General features: G+C 28.1%; 1 protein-coding gene across 1 annotated transcript in view; it reads right to left on the reverse strand.

Moving 5' to 3' along the window:
* Positions 1-6,073: 6,073 nt before the first annotated feature.
* Positions 6,074-20,807, reverse strand: part of LOC100875784 (neurotrimin) — a 247,487-nt gene continuing 232,753 nt past the window's right edge. Inside the window, exons 9-10 of the mRNA XM_012280657.2 lie at positions 16,791-16,856; positions 6,074-15,034 (exon numbers count right to left, since the gene is read on the reverse strand). Coding sequence (XP_012136047.1) covers positions 14,868-15,034; positions 16,791-16,856 — 233 coding nt within the window. The 3' untranslated portion in view covers positions 6,074-14,867. The remainder of the gene's footprint in view (positions 15,035-16,790; positions 16,857-20,807) is intronic.

The following is a 20,807-nucleotide window of genomic DNA, read 5'->3' on the forward strand; positions in this document are numbered from 1 at the left end:
TTTTGAGTGAGGTGTAAGGAAAGAATAGTACAAATGTTATAGTTTGTAGAAATATTTATTTTAAATCTTCATATCTTTATTGTATCGAAATTTTTTATATTTCATTTTAAATTAACATTTAAATTTTCATTCTCAGAATAATTTTGATATATGTATAATGTGAAAGGAATGTTATTAATTATCTTTAAAAGCTGTTCTTAATTTTCAAGTTTTAATAAAGTATAAGAAGAAATTAATATTACATGCTGCATATTTAAAGGATTTTGGTGAAGTTCGTAGATACAAATCAGTGTAAAAACTGTCTTTCCGTCGTTGTAGTTTTAGTTTGAACAATTGAGATGGATGCTTGTCATTGAATAGATATTATCTTGACGAGAAGTGTGAATGTTTAACCCTTAGAGTACGGATCGCAGTTAATAAATATGACCGAAACATGAAAACAGATAATGTTGAATTTAGAACTTTTTCCGCGACAATTGATAGGAATTTGGGAATAAAAGAGATTTTATATAATTAGTAAATAATGGCCTCAGACTCGCAGTACTTTAAGGGTTAATTTATCATGTGCAAATGAAGCAGTACGTTTCTTACGCATATATTTGTACATAATATACAGAAAAACTGCTCAATTTGAAAATTGCGCACGTATATTAAGAAGTTAAATTTTAGCAAATTGTAAAATCACATAATTTTTAATTCTTTACATCGAGGAAAATTTGCAGGTTTCATTTTCTACAGGATTCATCTTTTTCTCATAAATTTTATACCATTATCACGAAGGCATGCTATTTGTTAAAAACATGATTGTTAAATGTGTTGATCAAAAATCGATTTTCACTGAAAATAAATAATTTGGTGATAAGACACATCTCGAGATTTATCGTAAGTTTAATAAAAATGATGTACTGCTCCATTGTAACGTAAATACATAGCGTAAGGATTCTTGTAGAGACATAATAATTTAGTCAAAATGTATGGTAAGTAATTAAAGAAAGTACTTTGTATTCAAAATATGTTTTAATTCCTTACGGTTGACACCTGTTAAATATTTTTAGGTGCTTGTAAATTACATATACTATAGTTATAATACTACGTTCACCCTTTGATTAAACTTTTTTAAGTAACATCTTGTATTAGTTTTTTTCAAATAAAATATATTTCAAATAAAATGTATATACACTATACAATAAATAAAGTAGATTAATAAATAATAAATATTAAATATACACTGAATGATGTGAAAGATAAAGGTGTTTAAAATAATGGTCCTGGCAAAATACTTCAAAATTAATGAAACCAGCGAGAAACTAAATCGGTTGACCATTAATAATAATAAATAAATTGTATATACTGTATATTATTCACATTAACTCTTTGCAACAGAAAGGTGATTGTTCACTTTAATGCAACAAATTAAAATAAATATTTTTTAACTAAATTGATAGATATTTAAACTAAATCGTATTGCACATTTGCACATAGTATAAGTACATAGTATAAATATAGGGGAACAGTTCAATATAAACAAAATAATATAGACAATAGTGAAAATTAATGAATAGAGAAAAAATAGTCTTAAAAGAATTCAGCAAGCTTTCAAATTAAAACGTTTCAAAGCTGCCATCTGGCAACAGGAAAAAAGACTTCGAAGGGTCAATTTACTATGAGTGTTATTAGCTGTTAAAAATTTTATCGTCAGTCGGACACTATTGCAAAAACGAAAAACATTGCAATGCATTTCCACATTCTTCTTCCGAAACTGTTCTCAAAAGAGAAGATCGGCAAAGTACATAACTTCCAAAGTTGCAACGAAAGCATCAATGGCGGCAGAATTAGAAAGCGATATTGGAAAAGAATTAGTAAATGTACGGTTCAAAGAGCAGTAAAAGAAACTAATTTTACGAGTGAAAAGAAAATGAAACTCTTTCGAGGAACATCAAAGCTCGTTTAAATTGCGCAAAAAATACTTCAAGAAAGTCGAATACCAAGCAGTGGAAAAATTAACTACGATCGAAATATAAAATGAATAAAAAATAACACTTTATTCAGCGACGCTGCAAAATTTATTTCTATAAAAATGATGTTGTATGACCATAACACTTTGATCGAAAATTAAACAATTTTAAAAGAACAATATATACATTTTTACTGTATTCTGTATACAAATGTTCAATAAAATATTACTTATATTAAAATTCCATATTTGTGTTTAGTTTTTCTCTTTATTATATATATATTTTTAATTTTTTACATGAAAGATTACTACCTTTTGCTGTATATATTTTGTAAAGCTAAAAATTGAATTGTCTTATAACAGTGTCGAAATTATTGTAATATACAAATCATGTGTATGATCAATTTCATGTCGCTTTATTAAAAAAGAAGCGTATAAACAAATGTTCAATTGTATATATTTTAAAATAGCAAATCATCGAGATTTGTGATATCATGTAAAAATTATGGTAATATATAAATAATGTATCTGTTCAATTTTATGTCGTTTTATTAAAACAGAAATGGCCGGACTTTCCAATTGAGTGCATGTCGCAAATGCGTTAAGATCAAACGGTAGCACAGACAATTAACTCTATCGTTTAAGAGCTCAGAGAACAGTGGTAGGATACTCGAAATTGCTTCAAATTACTAGCTGCAAGAGTATGAAATGTTACCGGTATAACTACAATGGACGACACATTCAAAATGACCTTGTCAATGCAACTTTCAAGTATTATTATGTTGTTAATGTATCGAGTATAAATGTTATTGCTCTATGACTTTCGAATTTTAACATATTTTAATGATTTTTAGATTTCTACATATTTTAATGATTTTTAAATTTTAATATATTGCAATGTTTTTTAAATTTTGAAACATTGTAATGATTTTTAAATTATCATGTATAGTCATGATTTTCAAATTTTAACAAATTACGATTTTTATATTTTAACATATTGTGATACTTATTTTGCAGTATTACTAAAACTAACAAGTGTTAAAATATTTGTAACTATGCAAAGTTTGTAAATAAGGGTCCTTAAGATACTCTTACTAGAAATGTTTTTTTAGCAACCACATGTTTGGCAATCCTTGAAATCTGAACAATAATTGATGTGCTTTAAACCATGTTACAGGTATGTGATTAGATTATACTCAAGATGTTTACGTTCACTGAACCTGTCTCATATTCATAATAAAAGGAAGGTGAAAATTTAGAGGAAAAGGTTTCTCTAGGTCAACTTTCTGCTATCCTTTGGATCCGGTTATCGATTTGTTGGGCATATTACACCTCCTTTGGGAAATTTAGAAGGTATAAGGACGCTTATAACCTAAGAAAATTAGAACATCGGTAAAACAGGTATGCATAATACATAATATTAGATTAGCAATTAATTTGCGATAATAAATGGTTATTTTGTGTCAAGATAAGCAACATATGAATCATCTCATGCAATATTGAAGTGAAAGGCAATTCTAATAAACGAGTTAGAATGAAATCGGATAACTGTCGAACAAATGAATTAGGGTGAAATCGAATAAAATTCTAATAAATGAATTGAAATAAAAATAAAATGAAAATTTATTGAACGAGTTAAAATAAAATTTTGAAGCATGAATTGAAATAAAATAGGATTCTAATAAATAAATTATAACAAGAACTAAAATTTTAATAAATGAATTGGAATAAAGTAAAACTTGTACGATTTTTAAATAAAATATATGAGAAGATCATTTATTTATAATTTTAAGAAAGCAAGTACGCTTCAGATTTTATTTAAAACTGGTTTCCTGGTATTTTCGTAAATTTTCGCAAAAATATAATTTCGTATTTACATAGTAGAAGTTACAGATGTTTGAAGAATACAACGATCAGTTCTGTTACCACAAGTGCATATGCACATGTGTACATACATACTTCTCCATCGCTTCGCTCAACCATCATTTTCAAAAGATAAATATCTTTGCTGTTGACATAGTTTCTGGTATTCAATGAATTTAGGATCGTTTCTATCGTCAAGAGAAGTAAACACCGGTAAACAGTTTAGTTTTGTAGTAGTTTGCTATATAAGGTAATTCTGGATGGGGTGGCTATGTAAATTAGACGAATCGATGTTACAGATGTCGAAGTTTTAACAGATATCCACATTAATCTACTTTATTTTTGCATTTTTTAATTCACGAATTAATTAAGTTATTCTGAACAGCAAAATAGAAGTTACTATAGTTTACTTAAGTATGGGTACTATTTTAACATAATATTAATAATATAATCTTGTGAATGAATTAAATTTAAGTAACATGTACTTATTATTTAAAAATGAAATGGAAATAGTGAACAATAGTGAGAATGTTACAAAAATATTGAAAAAGGAATAGGAATTTATGAATTGAAAAAGGAATTTATCCGAAATTAATTTTCCTGAACTTTTTAAATTTATTCAATTTTTATTTCTTAAATTTTCTTAAATACAACATGCAAATTTTACAATACTTTCAAAGTTAAATCAACGATGTTTGTCAAAATGAATCCAGCTTAAAAGTCCATTTCAGGCTGTGAGAAAATATGACTTGAAAAAAATAACTATCCATAAAATAACTATAAAAATACTGTACCTGCAATGAAAATATCACAGAAAATATCAGAGATTAAAAACAACTAATAAATGTCTCAATCCACTAGAATTTTTCAGTCGCAAAGAATGAATTATTACAATTTCTACAAATTATTATATGCATATTTATCGAGCAATGATTAAATCATCGCTTTCTATCGGTTAAATAATCTAACTTTCACCTCCGTTTTAAATTGAACGTTAAACTGAAAAATGATAAAACAAATAATGAGGAGAGTTTGAACTTTAATCTAAGTTTTAGAAAACCAAGTTTAAATGAACTCCGAACTTTAATCTTAAAGTTAAAAACCTCAGTTTAAACCAAATTTAAATTATTATGGAAAGCCAGTCCTTTGAAATTTTTTTTCTGCTCAAATACGATATGAAATTGCCAAAAAGACCAAGAAAGAATCAAACTTTGCGATGGCGTTTACTTTGTCGCGGCTTTGATCTCTCAGTCATATTATAGTATTAATTAAATTAATATTAAGCATATTATTTCGTGTTAATTTATTACGAATTGCTCATGACGTTAATGCCGTTCTACCAGATAATTATCAGATTGCAGAAAAAATTAAGTTTGTTATGTTCATTAGTGAGGTTTGAAATGATCTAATTAGATAAAAGTTTGTTAAAAAATATGCATCTACTTTTGAAATAATGAAAGTCGTAGTCATTTTTATTTCGTTCTATTAACTTTGTTGGTGGCTTACTTTTTATTTGGGAATTTGGGAATTTGCAAATTTGCAAATTTGGGGAATTTGGGAATTTGACAATTTGGAAATCTGGGAATTTGGGAATTTGGGAATTTGGGGAATTTAGGAATTTGGAAATTTGGAGAATTTTGGGATTTGGAAATTTGAGAATTTGGGAGCTTGGAATTTGGGGAATTTGGGAATTTGGAAATTTGGGGAATTTAGGGATTTGGAAGTTTTGGAGTTTGGGGAATTTGGGGAATTTGGGGAATTTGGAAATCTGGGAATTTGGGAATTTGGAAATTTGTGGACTTCAGGAATTTGGAAATTTGGGGAATTTTGAGATTTGGAAATTTGAGAATTCGGTAGTTTTGGAATTTGGGGAATTTGGGAATTTGGGAAATTTTGGGATTTGGAAATTTGGGAATTTTGGAGGTTTGGAATTTGGGGAATTTACGAACTTGGGAATTTGGGAACTAGGGAATTTGGTAACTAGAAATTTGGGAAAATAAGGAATTTGAAAAATAGGGTATTTTGGAACTCGAGAATTTAAGAAATTACAAATTTAGAAATTTAGTGTTCGTCTTTTCAGCATCATTAAGCTTCCCATAAAACGAATAACTGACACTGTATAAATAGTTCAGTGTTACATTTATTTTAATGGCAGTACGTTTACGAACCATATTATATTATCGAGGCATATACATACAACTGTTGTATAGCTACATCTACTTAGCAGGGAAAATACGATTTAATATGTACATCATATTATACTATATTTCGTTTGTATATATTTGTTAATTCTTTGTGTCTTCTACTTACAAGCATTCGTGAGTAACCTCGCATTTTCGCAGTTAATTACATTAATCATTCTTCAACATTGATTATGATGATATCTACAATGCTGATGATACAAAATATTCGCATGTACATGTTCAGTTGTTACACTCATCAGATTCTACTTACATATTTTTGAATTGAGGAAAACTCAAGTTCACGCAGTTTTCAAACTCAAGTTCACGCAATCTGAATAACTTATTTATTTGAAACAAATGGTGAACGAACAGAGTTATTCCTTTTACATACATTTTTGTTACAGAACAATGTAACTCAATTGTTTTAGAATTTTTAAGCTAGTACAAATAATAATGGAAAAGTTATTTTAATTATACGAATTTATTCCTTTATACAAGTTCAATACGTTTGAAGAATAATGTCGGATTATTATTTAGTCGCCATTTTACAAGATTTGATTGTACATATTTAGATGGTCGGACAATAATTGATAAATAGGTAATTTTTTTTTAGATACGAATTCGTTTTATATTGGATGGCTCTGAATTTCAAATTTTGTATTATTTTTTTATTGTAAAGAGAACATAGAGTACATTCGTGTAAAAAGAAGTTGTACATAAGTAAATTTGGAAAAGAAAGAAATTTTAGACACTGTAGATTTGTGTAAAATAATTGCAAACACTGCAGATTTGTGTAAATAAATTGTAGCTGGAGTAGATTTGTGTAAAATAATTGTAGACGTGATAAATTAGTGTGAATAAATTGTAGCTGGTGTAGGTTTGTGTAAAATAATTCTAGATGGTGTAAATATAAAAAGATTGTAAAACAATTACATTTTTAATTTTAGTTTAGAATTCAGTATCGAAATTAACCCAATAAATTCATAGATTTTAGAATTAACATTTAGTTCTTCTTTTTCAATTAATTTTTGTAACTGAACCTTAAAATGTTACAGCCCCGATATTTTTCACTTTACGATTTACATTGTATAACACACAGTTAAAATAATTTTTTTGCTAATAGCGTTTACAGCTTGGCTCAAAGAAAAGATAAAACATATTACATATTTTACACATAACGTTAGCAACAATTCCTCGATTCTACTTTATTACCTAACAATATTATTTATATTATACGTACTACGACCACATATTTAGTTTTATTTGTCAGTAAATATTCTAATCGAATCTATATACTAAAAGTTCCGTTTAACATAAAATAACTAATAGTCTAATTCGTAAGCTGTAAAAATCGTATATGAAATGTAGAAATCGTTGGATCGAGATTTATACTAAAAACTTATAAATCTTTATTTTAATCGTCTAAAAATATTCGATCTGCGAAGAAACGACAGCTTATATCTAACTTTAAAAGTTTCTAATACGAAAGCTATTCGTAATTATGCGATATAAAATACATATTACTCGATATTGTGATGAAAATTAATTGTTAAACATTTCTGCAATTTGTAATGAAAAACACTTGTAAGAAAAATCTTCTTGCGCTTTATAGTTAAATTATTCTGAATGAACTTTTTCTTTCTGTGATTAAATTATTTTGAATAGTTTATTATTTAGTATAATTAATTTTTCTGAACACTTTACATAATTTCAGATAATAAAGAAGAATTTAAAAAATCGTTGTAATCAGTTTTTGTAAGATTGTTTACATCGATATGTACAATACGGGGAGCGAACGAAATTTACAGATTATTAAGAAAAACTTGAATTAATTTATTCAATATTTCGCTACGTATAGCCTTTAGCAAAAGAAATTTGTGTTTTTGAAATATAATCAAACAAATTATGTCAATACAATATTTATCACATACTTTCTGATTTTAAGAATATAAATTACTCGATTTTTAGATATTCGAGTGAGTTTATGTTGAAATTTATTTTGACAACAAAATCGTTTCGTATAAAAGCAGACGAGAGGCATGAAACTTTATAAATTCTATGCATGTGAAATAATTAACTGTTCGAAAGAACATTATAATCAATTAAAATAATTTCTACTAGTAAAATAATTGAATTTAGATTTTTTGAGGTTGTGTACAAAAGTGTAGTTCTCACTTTGGTAACGGACCTTATTGTACACTGTAATTTCCATATAAAAATGTTTCTAAAACGTTTTCACATATCTCTCCGCGTTTCTAACAATTCTAACAATTCACCAGATTTAAATTTCAAGCCTGATTTTATGACCTTCATCCAAATTCTACTTATTTTTTGTCGCAATTCAGGAACTTAAAATATATTTGTAAGAACAATGTTAAAAATAGACATTTCCTTTGAATTAAAAATCTTAGGATAACTGGGATTATTTATTTGAGATTAAGATTTTTAAGAGAAATATTTGAAGCTTGGATTTTAATCTACTATTTACAGAAATTATAACTTTTTCTAATTAAATGCATTTTTTATTACATTATTTTGCATCTTTATATACATGAGAATAGAGGACACTAAAATACAATGCTAATTGTTTTAGAAAGTTCGTTCCAATATGGCGCTGAGAATCTAATAATCAAAAATAATATAACAAGTGATTAGACTGTAAAACACAAATTTGTAATGCGTTTAAAAATGATCTATTTTTGACAGTGTTCTTTTGTGCGATGTCTTAGAAATTACAAAACTAATTATTGCCAGTAATAGCTGAAGTATAACAATAACTCTTTTGTCACTATAATGAAAGTAAAAATGTTTTTTTTTTATGCTTCCAATTGATCCATGGTTTTCATGGTCTTAGTACAACGATCAGACTAATTTCAAAGATTTTTCTGAATCTCACTGAACCTTATTGACTATTAGCATTCAGAAAAATAATTCTAAACGCGAACAAAGATATGTGAGCTAATTATTAGAGAAACTGAATATATCTTGTATATTTCTAGTACAGGCATTTCAACTAAAAATTCTTTTCAATAATTAATAAATTTTGTACAGACAAAATTTTTAGAATTAATGTAAACTTTTCATATTTAATTTAATTTAGCTTTACGATTGCTGTTAAAGAAAAAAGAATTTAAAACGATTATTTGAAATAAATACCATTAAGTATCAATAAGTATTAATAAGTACTCAACATAGGTAATAAGACTCAGCTCGTTTAACTCTTCTAATTCGTGAAGTAGAATGATTAACCCCTTAAGCAATTACACCGTATTTATATTTAGACGATTCGAACGTAATGTATGTAACATCTACATTTATACAATATACATATATAACAAGGTAGCAGATTCTTCAATTTGTTCAACTCTTCCGAAAGACCAATGTCCTAAATTTACTAAAATTTCGTACAATTTGGTTCAAGTATCAATAGCCAAAAAACATTTTATTGTGGACTTTACCGATGAACCATAACGTTTAAGGGGTTAAATGAAAATATAATTTGATCACATCATATATTCCGTTCTTTCTATTTTCTCAATAAAAATGTACTAAATTTGCTATCAGAAAATCTAGTCAGTTTAGATATTCAAGTTCAACCACAGATTACTTAATGCAATTTAAGAGCATCGAAATGATACTCTCAGTCTTTGGACAACGCTATTCTAACACACTATGTATAGTTATATACACAGATACGCTATACAGATGCACCAGCTATAATATGCATATATCGAGTGTATATGTACATATACATTAATGTGTATATTCATAGTTATTTCGTTCGTTACTATAATATTTAGTTACATTGTTCTTGGTACAAACATTGGACGCTTCCGCCGAAGCGGCTGTTACTAATTATTAAGCGTTCCCTATCGAGTGCTTACAAATACAGTCTCTATATACAGGCTGATTCAAAAAGAGTATCTTCACATTTTAAATATTTCAAACTTCGCAAGAGTGTCAAATGATAAGCAATCTATCCGATTAATCCAGCTAATACACAAAAAAACATACTTTGCTACAAATCAAATTCAGATTTCAACTTTCTTATTTAAATAAATTTTGTTTTACATAATTTCATAAGAAGATAATTTTAACGTTTCAGTCTAAATCTTGATTTATGAATTGAACATGAAGTTTAATATTGTCTGATAAGATTTTGTCAGTAGTTGGAGTTTTGTGTAAGATGTATGAATTAACCAAAAATGTCACAAGAGATTTTGAAGTTATAAAAAATTTTTAAGAGATATGGAACTCTACATAGAATTTGTAAGGAATATAAGAGAGATTAAGTTCGGACAAATTACTTATCACTTGGATATAATTTATACATTTTCCGGAATTCGGAAATATCGATATCCTCTTCGAACGATCCTGTATTAATAATTTTCTTAAAATCAAATCTACCGAAATTCGACTCTGGTTTGCCAGAAAGAGAATATCCTCGTTTTCGTTATAGTTTGTGCGGTATGAAAGAATGAATATAAAGTATAATGAATTTATATTCTATAAATGTAAAATATAATAAAGTTGTTCTCTATAAATGTAAATATAACGAATTTGTATTTCATGAAAACGAAGTATGGCAAAGTTATATTTTATATTTAATATCAGTTCAGTTATATGAATTTCGATGCTTTTAGCACTCACTGATAATCACAATTCACTTCTTAAAATTTACAATAAATATTTTACTTGTTTCAATAATTTCCATAAAAAAGGTTCTGAGTATTAATTGAAGATTTCGACAGCAGTGCTCAATTGACAATTGTAAAATGGCATGAAGTACATAAAATTTAGTAATGAAAAAAGAAAATTAAACTTATTTGTATATTTCGAAAAGAAGAAAATGTTACCATAATAATAACGCATTTAAAATTGTAAAAATTAATAGAGTCTGATCTATAGTATAGTTAAGTATGTACTCTTTCTGGCAGACTAGCTTGTAGCGATTCTAATTCCATAATATTCACAAATTTAAGTATATTTATTACAATTACGTTAATCTAAAACATAAGTAATTAAATTGTTTGCTTAGTGGACTTTTTGGCTACGTGAAACGTGATATGTCTTGATTTCATAGGAACCAATTTGAAACAAAGCATGCTTGCAGTGAATTCTTATCAAACTGACGAACTGGAGTACAATTTGAACACATTTCGAGAGAAAGCCTACATAACATGTAAAGTTACCGCAATTCTACATTCTCTTTGTTTCATTTTCATGCTTTTCTTCGCGAAATACTTTATACATTGAGAAACAAGTAATTTCCATTTTCCTTAGAGAGCTTCGTTAATAATTAAATTACGGTAAATAAACACCAAGTTGTAATTAAATGAATCTTAGATTAATAAAATCCTGAATATCTTAAAAATTCTAAATGAATTATAATTAAGTTATAGTAAGTAAAGCACTCTTAATATTCTAGTTTGCAAGAAACAAAAGTGGAATGATTTGAAAATGACATTGATAAGAAACGAACGCGATACACAGCAAAATGGCACTTAACTTTCAAATAAATGACTACATGAGTACTAGCAAAGAGTTAGGTTTCATATTGACTAGCTTTGAGTACCATCATGATTTATTGAGTATGACCATACCTTACAGTACTCAGGGGTACAACCGTAAAACTGATGATTCTATAATAATAAATAGAAAATGTCAAATAAAATTTCTCGCCACAATGCTTTATTATTAGATAAATAGTAGTTCAATATTATAGAATGCTAATTAGGCTCATTCGTTGGTTGCATTTTAATCCTCTCTTTCGCTTTATAACATTATAATATAATTATCTTAAATTTTTTTATTCCTGTTTCTATGTTTTGGAAGAATTTTTATTAGAACTATGCCAATTTATATAACTTTTAACTTGTCATCCAATCTTGTGAATATAATAATTTATAACTCACAGATAGTTAAGTATATAAATTTTTTTAAAAGTTACATTATTTTAATTTCAGCAACGTTTCGAGTATTTTACTCTTCGTTTTCGTTATGAAGAATATTAAATTACATTATTTAATCTGAATATTATTTACAATGCTTTCGTAAAGCAGTAGAATAATAATTTCAGTAATTATATTATAATATTATAATTATAATAATAGTAAGTTATCAAAAATACAGACAATAACATAAAAAGAAATTCAATCCTTATACAGACATAAGTAATTTAAAAATTTATAAGGATGCAACACAAGATCCGAACATTAATCAATTCATTCAAATAAAAATATACTGAAATCCTTCCCTTTGCTTCAAACAGCTTTTTATACGCTTTACGGATATTTTATTCATATTTGAAACACGTCTATATCTGAAATAAACAAGTAAGATCGTTAAACAGAAAGAAAACAGTGGTACCATGAGCAAAACAAGCTGGTAATACAAGCAAAGTAAAATGGTTCGAGCAAAGAACAACAAAACAAAATGGTAGTAATCTACAGTACGATTCAAATATTCGATTTCCTTAAAAATAGATTTCCTCGACGAGATTTTGTAGATGTCTAATACATTTTTGTACAAGAATCAATTTTACGATTGTACCGTGTACCCATCGATCTACAGTTAATTCAATTCCAGCAATAGCTTCATCTCAAGATAATCACTTATTGCTCGCTGCGTGTTCTTTCCATAACGAAGAATGTGTTACACTTACAAGGGACATTACCCAATCGCCAATCGCCGATTTTGATGCGCTTTGAGTATGATATAGAACGCAAAAAAATATTTGACACGTATTTTTTTTTATCGGCCATCGTTCATGCTGAAGGGGTGAAAATGGCCCCCAAAGTTGGGGTTGCAAAACATATTTTCTCGAATATCTCAGGAACTATTAGGCCTAGACAAAAAATTAAAAGTGCAAATTTTTCTGTTTTAGAAGGCCAATAATATGGCCTAAGTGGATTTTTGAAAAATTTATTTGTTTAAAAAATATGTTAAAAATTAACATTATTTTGCAAATTTTTTAAATAAAACTTTGTACTATTTTGATCAAATTTTACACATGTAAACTATAGGTCAAAAGACAAAATACGGATAAATTGGAATTTTTAATTTCCCTTGTGGAAAAAATATTATTGTCGTTGAAGTTATACGTACATTTTATACCTTCCGTTCGGTGCACAATTGATTTTTATACGTAATATTCTGGAAATTGTATTATATTACATTTTTTACACTAACTTATTTAAAAAAAAGAATTTGAAGGTCCAAAGGTGCCTGTAAAAAAATATGCCGTTTGAGTCAGATATCGCATTTGATCCGCGTTATGGGCGCGTACTGGTGGCAGTATTCGACGCACGGAGGATCTTAACGCGTAAATTGTACTTGTGCGAAGTGTAATATCTTCATAATGATGTAGAATACGTGCAATTAAAGGAATTACATCTGTTGATCAAGAATTGCTTTATGATTGTAAGATATATAGTAACACTGAAATTATAGTCTTTTTATAATTTTCAAAATTATGTGTTTTATTTTGAAATGAATTTCTAATGTATTATAAACGATAGTAAACGTAACGGGATTATCAAAATGTTCCAATCTACTACTGATGCAACCATACTGTAACCATGCGTACTTAAACAGTTTTTTATACCTAGGTGCGGACAATTGATTATGAATTAAAGGACACATTTTGATAATTATGTCCCATGCCCGTACGTTAATTTGTAAATCTAGCGCAGGCAAAAGACTTAATATTTAATGCGCGAAATTTTTCCATGTTCTATAACCACATACATCAGAAGGTTGTATTAATCCAGTATCGATTTTTTAATACTTAAAACTGTCAAAGTTTTATTTGGATATGATATTTCTTATAAAAATTTAAAAAAATTAAAAAATTATTAAAAAAGTGGTATTTTCAAAGTTACCCAACCTAATAATATATATTTTACAATCGTGAAAAAATTCTTAATCAACAGGTGTAATTCCTTTAATTGCACGTATTCTACATCATTATGAAGATATTACACTTCGCACAAGTACAATTTACGCGTTAAGATCCTCCGTACGTTGAATACTGCCACCAGTACGCGCCCATAACGCGGATCAAATGCGATATCTGACTCAAACGGCATATTTTTTTACAGGCACCTTTGGACCTTCAAATTCTTTTTTTTAAATAAGTTAGTGTAAAAAATGTAATATAATACAATTTCCAGAATATTACGTATAAAAATCAATTGTGCACCGAACGGAAGGTATAAAATGTACGTATAACTTCAACGACAATAATATTTTTTCCACAAGGGAAATTAAAAATTCCAATTTATCCGTATTTTGTCTTTTGACCTATAGTTTACATGTGTAAAATTTGATCAAAATAGTACAAAGTTTTATTTAAAAAATTTGCAAAATAATGTTAATTTTTAACATATTTTTTAAACAAATAAATTTTTCAAAAATCCACTTAGGCCATATTATTGGCCTTCTAAAACAGAAAAATTTGCACTTTTAATTTTTTGTCTAGGCCTAATAGTTCCTGAGATATTCGAGAAAATATGTTTTGCAACCCCAACTTTGGGGGCCATTTTCACCCCTTCAGCATGAACGATGGCCGATAAAAAAAAATACGTGTCAAATATTTTTTTGCGTTCTATATCATACTCAAAGCGCATCAAAATCGGCGATTGGCGATTGGGTAATGTCCCTTGTTAGTCGACTAAATTAACAGCTAATATCGTTACATATGACAATGCTTTATAATACAGTGTAAGTGGTCAGCACGATTCTCGATGATTTATCCTCGAGCGGAGTCCCTGAGCGATGGATTTCCAAGTGAATTTACAGATTTTCCACAAGCCGCGACCAATAGAGGAATTCGACGATGAGTTGGCGTGTGAACGGTGAAATTTTCAAGCAGGGTGGAGTGTTCTTAACTGAGGATGATGATGGTAATAAATGATAAGTGTAACCAAAGCGAAAATCAAGCTGAAAGAGTTCTCTTCCGACGCCACTCCAGAATCATCGTAATCGTCGCCTTCATTTCCGGTGGTTTCTTTACGACCTCGTAGCTTCAGATCTGCGAAAGGAAATTGAGGTGTTACTACAACGCTTGCTCCTCGCAAACGGACGCAAAGAAAATTACGAAAATTGTTCAAACTAACGCGTATTTTATTCCATGCTGTAATGCAACTTTTATCTACGAACTTTGATATTTATTTTATAACGTTAAAACAGAGGTATAAGATATAAGATTTATTATTTGATCGATACATGGAAAGAAAGATTAATTATCAATTGCTATAATCATTGACTTTTACATAACGTTATTCATAACATTATTGATCATAACGTTAATTTGAAATTATGCCTATTACAGAGGTCATACGTAAAAGAAAAACTTGTAAATAAATAAATTTTTAGTCCAAATAAATGTTAATGAAATTTCATAGCGGTTTGTAAGGTTTTTTAAAAATGTGTCTATATAACATATCTGTCTTTGATAATTTCTCATGCAATACAACAATTGAAAGTTATTAATAATATGAGAAATAAATGCAAGCGAATTAAACAATAAAATCAATTTCCACTGATATCAACAGTGAAATCAATTTCCAATGATGTCATCAGCAGTGAAATCAATTTCCAGGGATATCAATAGTCAAATCAATTAACAGTGATACCATCATTATGGTATAACATATGGTGTTAATTTTAACATTGAAAATTCCTAATCTATATTTCAAAATTTTAGTTAAATTCCTGATATGTTGACATTTTGATGTTAAAAATATTAAATTAAGCATTAATAATTAATTATAATTTTATAATTAAACATCGTAATGATGAATACTCTCGGGCAAGTTTTTTAAAAATTTTAAGAACAACTGATTTTACTATTGTAACTGAAATTAAAAAATTGTCTTAATAAGATAAACTACATGTAAAAAAAAAACTATTAAAAGTTACACAACTTAATTTATTCAAAGTCTTTTTAATCGAGTTTCGTAACAAAACGATGCACGATTTATAAAGGAATTATCGAAGAAACAAAATGCAGCACAATGAAGGTTGAAAACTCGATGAATATAAAGGTATTGATCTGTTAAATTTAAATTTTTATTATGATGTAGGTGAGCGTAAACAACGTTTAAACGATCGCTGAATATTGTGCCCGGAACTGACCGTCAGATTTTAATTGCTTAAAAACGGAGACTGAAATTTATAGATTTTCTATATGAACTTATGAGGGGAATACGTTTCAGCTTTTTTATTGTTATTACGAAGGGAACTGTTGCCTATATTTCTCGAAGGAATGATTTCATTAAGATTTATCGATTATAAAATTTTTGTTTTATTTAAGTGCCGGGGGCCGTCTACTCTTTGCTTAATTGCAGTAACTTCAGAATTTACATGGTAACAAAATACATTTCTGATAAATATAAAATATGTTGGAGGAAATATTTGAAAAAAAAAATGTTATTAAATCTTCAACTACGTTCACTCATTATGTTTTTCCTTATATACATTTAAAGTTTTGTCTTGCATTTTTAAAAATGTTAAAACCCTTTAAATTTGATTTTAATAACATAAAAATCAGTTGTGTTACGCAAATTTTTTGTAGTCAAGAATTTCTCAAAACATAAATATAAGTAATTTAGGTGCTTGACAAATATTAAAAAAAATTAGAAATATGTTTATGAAAATCACAAACTTTTATTATTTATATAACTCACGTCTTGGGAAAAAATTAAGTAAATATAGCAATCACAAGTATAGTAAATTAAATACATTTTATACCATAGTAAATATAGTTTCTATAAATTAATCTTTACCTCGTTCCTTTAGCATGTCCTGATTTCCTTCGAAAATATCATTCCCCGAATTGTGTCTAAATTTTCCTGCAACACAAGAGAGATCAAAAATAAGATCATGCATAATAAAAGACTAGACTATGTTTCATTATTCTCTCATTTTTAACGTTATTTCTGATGGTTGCTTATTTGCATCCTATCATTGTGAAACATCAAATACGATCAATACGCAGCTGTCTTCAATCAGAATACGATTAAAATCAGTAGAGAAGATTTTTAGGTGTTACAAATGAAAATTAGTATCGCAAAAAAGAAAATAAGCGGAAAAACGAAATAGTGGCGCTTGAGCAAGGCAGAACGGCCGTATTCGAATGAGTTTCACGACACTGAAATGATGTGGCAATCCACTAGGTTTGCAAATAACGAGTTTTCTGAACAAGAAGAGGATTCGCTATATACCGTATGCTATATGCTACAGTTCATCTGTAGAACACGAAATTCAGAGGCAACGATTTTTGTGCAAAAAATCGAGTTGTGAATTTGGCACAGCGTCATTTTATTATTCTTCGATGATTTTTAACCGGAGCGATTCAGTCTCTTTTTCAATTATTATACAATCGATCTTCTGCGAGGTTTTTGTATCGCATGCTTTAAACGCTAAAAATTTTGCGGGTCTACGAGTTATACAGGCAAAAATAATATTGCTGCTATAAATAGAATTGCAGAAATAACTGAATGCAGAAGTGTACATTTTATTTCAATAACTATAATTTCCATGACAAATATTTTTAGAACATCTTTCATTTGGATGTCTGGGAGAAATCTCCCAACATATTAGAAATGCTTCATGTCAATTTTAATTATAAGTCAGATTATTGATTGTACACAAATGAAAATTTGCTTCGAAATATGAACTAATCAAAGACTTGAAGTTTTACAATCTTAAAAATACAGAGTTCTGATATTTGAATTGTTAACACATTAGACGCTTGATGTATTCCTGCTCCATGGGGTGTAGAGGCGCAGCAAACATAAAAGTCCAATATTACATTTATTTTCCTCGCACGTTCGATTTCTCTTATTTTTTATCGATTCTATGCTGTCATCTAGACAATAGTGATAGACAAGCGTGATGTGTACGAATGACGGGTAAAACACTCGTATTCGGAAACAGTAAGTGTACCGAATTAGACAAAATAGCGGATGGCTACAATGTATAACCACATTCTAATCCACTAAAAAATCTTTGTATGTCATAAGAAACATTGAAAACATTTAGAAAGGTGATACGAAATTATATTGAAAAAAATTTGCAATGGTGATACGAAAATGTATCATTTAAACAAGTGAATTTATGTGGATATTTTGTCTCCATATCTCCGAAATTACTATAGCTAGCTTGATACTCTAATGAAGATAATTATAGCAAGTTTAGTGTAGATATCGATTGCAGGATATTTCTCTAAGTTAAACCGTCTCGAAGATATCAATTCTTCAACAGCATCAAAAGTTTAATAACCTGTAATTCCGGAGATAAATTAATAAATAAAAATATACATTTATTTAAAGAGTTCGTCGTCTCAAATGTTTCTTATAATGATACAATTAAAATACACTGCTAAACAATAATTAAAACAGAATAATACATTGAAATATCTTTTTTAAATATATTTTACTTAAACTATACTGTAAGAAATATTTCCATTTAGTCCAAACTCTGTATATCTCTGCAATATTATTGTAGAGTGTATATTATATGTTAAAAATGCTGTATGTAATCAGTGCATATATTCTGTTTCGTGAGTACATTTGCAGGATATTGTGACATCTGCCCTAAATTCAGAGGCTGGGTACTTTTACAGAAAAGAGAGGATGCAGGTCAATATAAATTTGACTTATGGCACGAAACGGTTCTATAAATCTTCCATCGAACACAACACCACCTTTCAATCTGTTAGCATCAAAATCTTTTGCATATATCGATTTTTCACCTTTCACTGTGTACACAAATGTAGATGGATGGTCAGTCTCTAATAAATTCCAGATTTTTCATTAAGATAAACACAAGAGAGCATCGATGAAATTATTTTAGCTGATATTACTGTATGTCTTTTAACAGATATTATTGTCTCATGATTTTTTATTGTTTTGTCCGTTTTTAAAATATTACAAAACATTGTTACTTCGTTGAAAATAAAATCGTTAAAATATATCAACGATCATCTCGTTTGAAATCAACGTACACAATATAGTGAAACTTGATTAACTGGAATTTTTCTAGGAGGAACCTTTACTTTACGACACGTTATAACTAAGTTTATAGCGTTTCGACTTGCACTGTTTATAGCCGTATTTTACAATCAGTACTTCGTTTGGTCGGCGCTTTAAAACTGTCTGAAAATAACCTAAGAAACAGTCTCGATCTAAAGAAACCATTAAGTCTAATTATGTTTGACGTTTTGAACATAAGTCTACAAAGAATATGATCGAATTTTAAATATGCGGTACAGCTACTTATACGAAATTATTTCTTTTTCAATAAAATTTTGGATTGATCACTTTTTCTATTAATATTTGGTTGCATCTAGAGAATACTTAAGTAATGAATAATTTCAAATTCAGCTAAATATATTTACGGAAGAAAGTCTGTGCACTTACAAATTCTTAAATTTGTGGAATTTATTTAGGTTAGGTTTCGATTATTAGCTGACTTGTATATAAAGAGTTTAAATATTACGTCTAGAGGTAAAGATAATTTTTTCTTGACATTGATAAATCAAGTTATGATTAATATTAGTAAATCAAAATATGAAAGATTAAAAATATGAGATCATTTTTCATATATTTTCCAAAGAAAATTCTAAGGAAAATATAATAGTAATTTGTCTGAAAGGAAGCTCTGCATGGTACTGCTTCAAAGAAAACGAAGTAGATAATAGACACGAAAGCATATCAGATGTCTATCCGAAGAAGATTGCATATTAAGAACAAACTCTAAAAAATTTGCTTTAGGAGCGAGGCTGATGAAGATATCCACCTTAAAAGCATATCATTTTACTGATAAATTGAGTTATTCGTTGAATGAGGAAACCTATTTACATAAAATATTTATAGATAGAGCGAGTCAATTATTCGTCTCAAACTTAATATGTGATTGTAAATAACTATTTTAAATTATACGTATTTTATCGAAATAATTTCATTTATAGTCTATAATGTCCGTATTCCCTTCACCACAATTTGAATTCGAACTCTACAAAATCATCTAACAATTTACGTACTTCAAAACGAATGTCTGCGATTGTTAAATTAATTTCGTTTTGATTATTAACAAATCCTACGATTTTAATGTTCATCTGATATACAATGTTGAATCTAACAGAAAAAGTGATATAGAGCAAACTCACCACTCATATAGAGTGAATTCACCACTAGCGTGTTAATGTTCACTCCAGATAATTTTATCGCCTGTCGAGTGCGGAAATGTTTCGTGCAAACTAAGCATAATACTTGATAACATCCATGTATTATAGCAAGTGAAGCCTCCTTCTCCAATATTTGCTCTATGTATGTCTATTCGAGGTATGTTTATTTACCAAGGGTGAACTCCCTTAAGTATTTATATGTATAATACTTTTTTGTACGGGGTTGTTCTTTAATGCCAAACTTTAGTATCTAAATTTAGTGTCAAGCTTTAGTACCAAAATTTAATGTCAAACTTTAGTATCCAAATTTACTGTCAAATTTTGGTATTAAAATTTAATTTCAAACTTTGCTTTTTAAATTTAATGTCAAAATATAGTATCCAAATTTATTTCATTTTTAAACTTAAAATTGAAACTATTTAAGATTTGGTAAATTCTGTTATTGAAATAATATCTACTTCATGTTACGTTTAGAACGTAAATAACATTTGATTATTTTTTCAAGTCCAACTTGTTTATTTAGTTAAAACTTTTCATAATAGACCTCTCCCAAATCGAACACTGCAACTTACCGGCTATCGAGAAAATTTTAACTGCTAAAAGTAGTGGTGAA

The sequence above is a fragment of the Megachile rotundata genome, chromosome 1 (genome assembly GCF_050947335.1).
Source record: "Megachile rotundata isolate GNS110a chromosome 1, iyMegRotu1, whole genome shotgun sequence".
In the NCBI taxonomy this organism is placed as follows: Eukaryota; Metazoa; Arthropoda; class Insecta; order Hymenoptera; family Megachilidae; genus Megachile; species Megachile rotundata.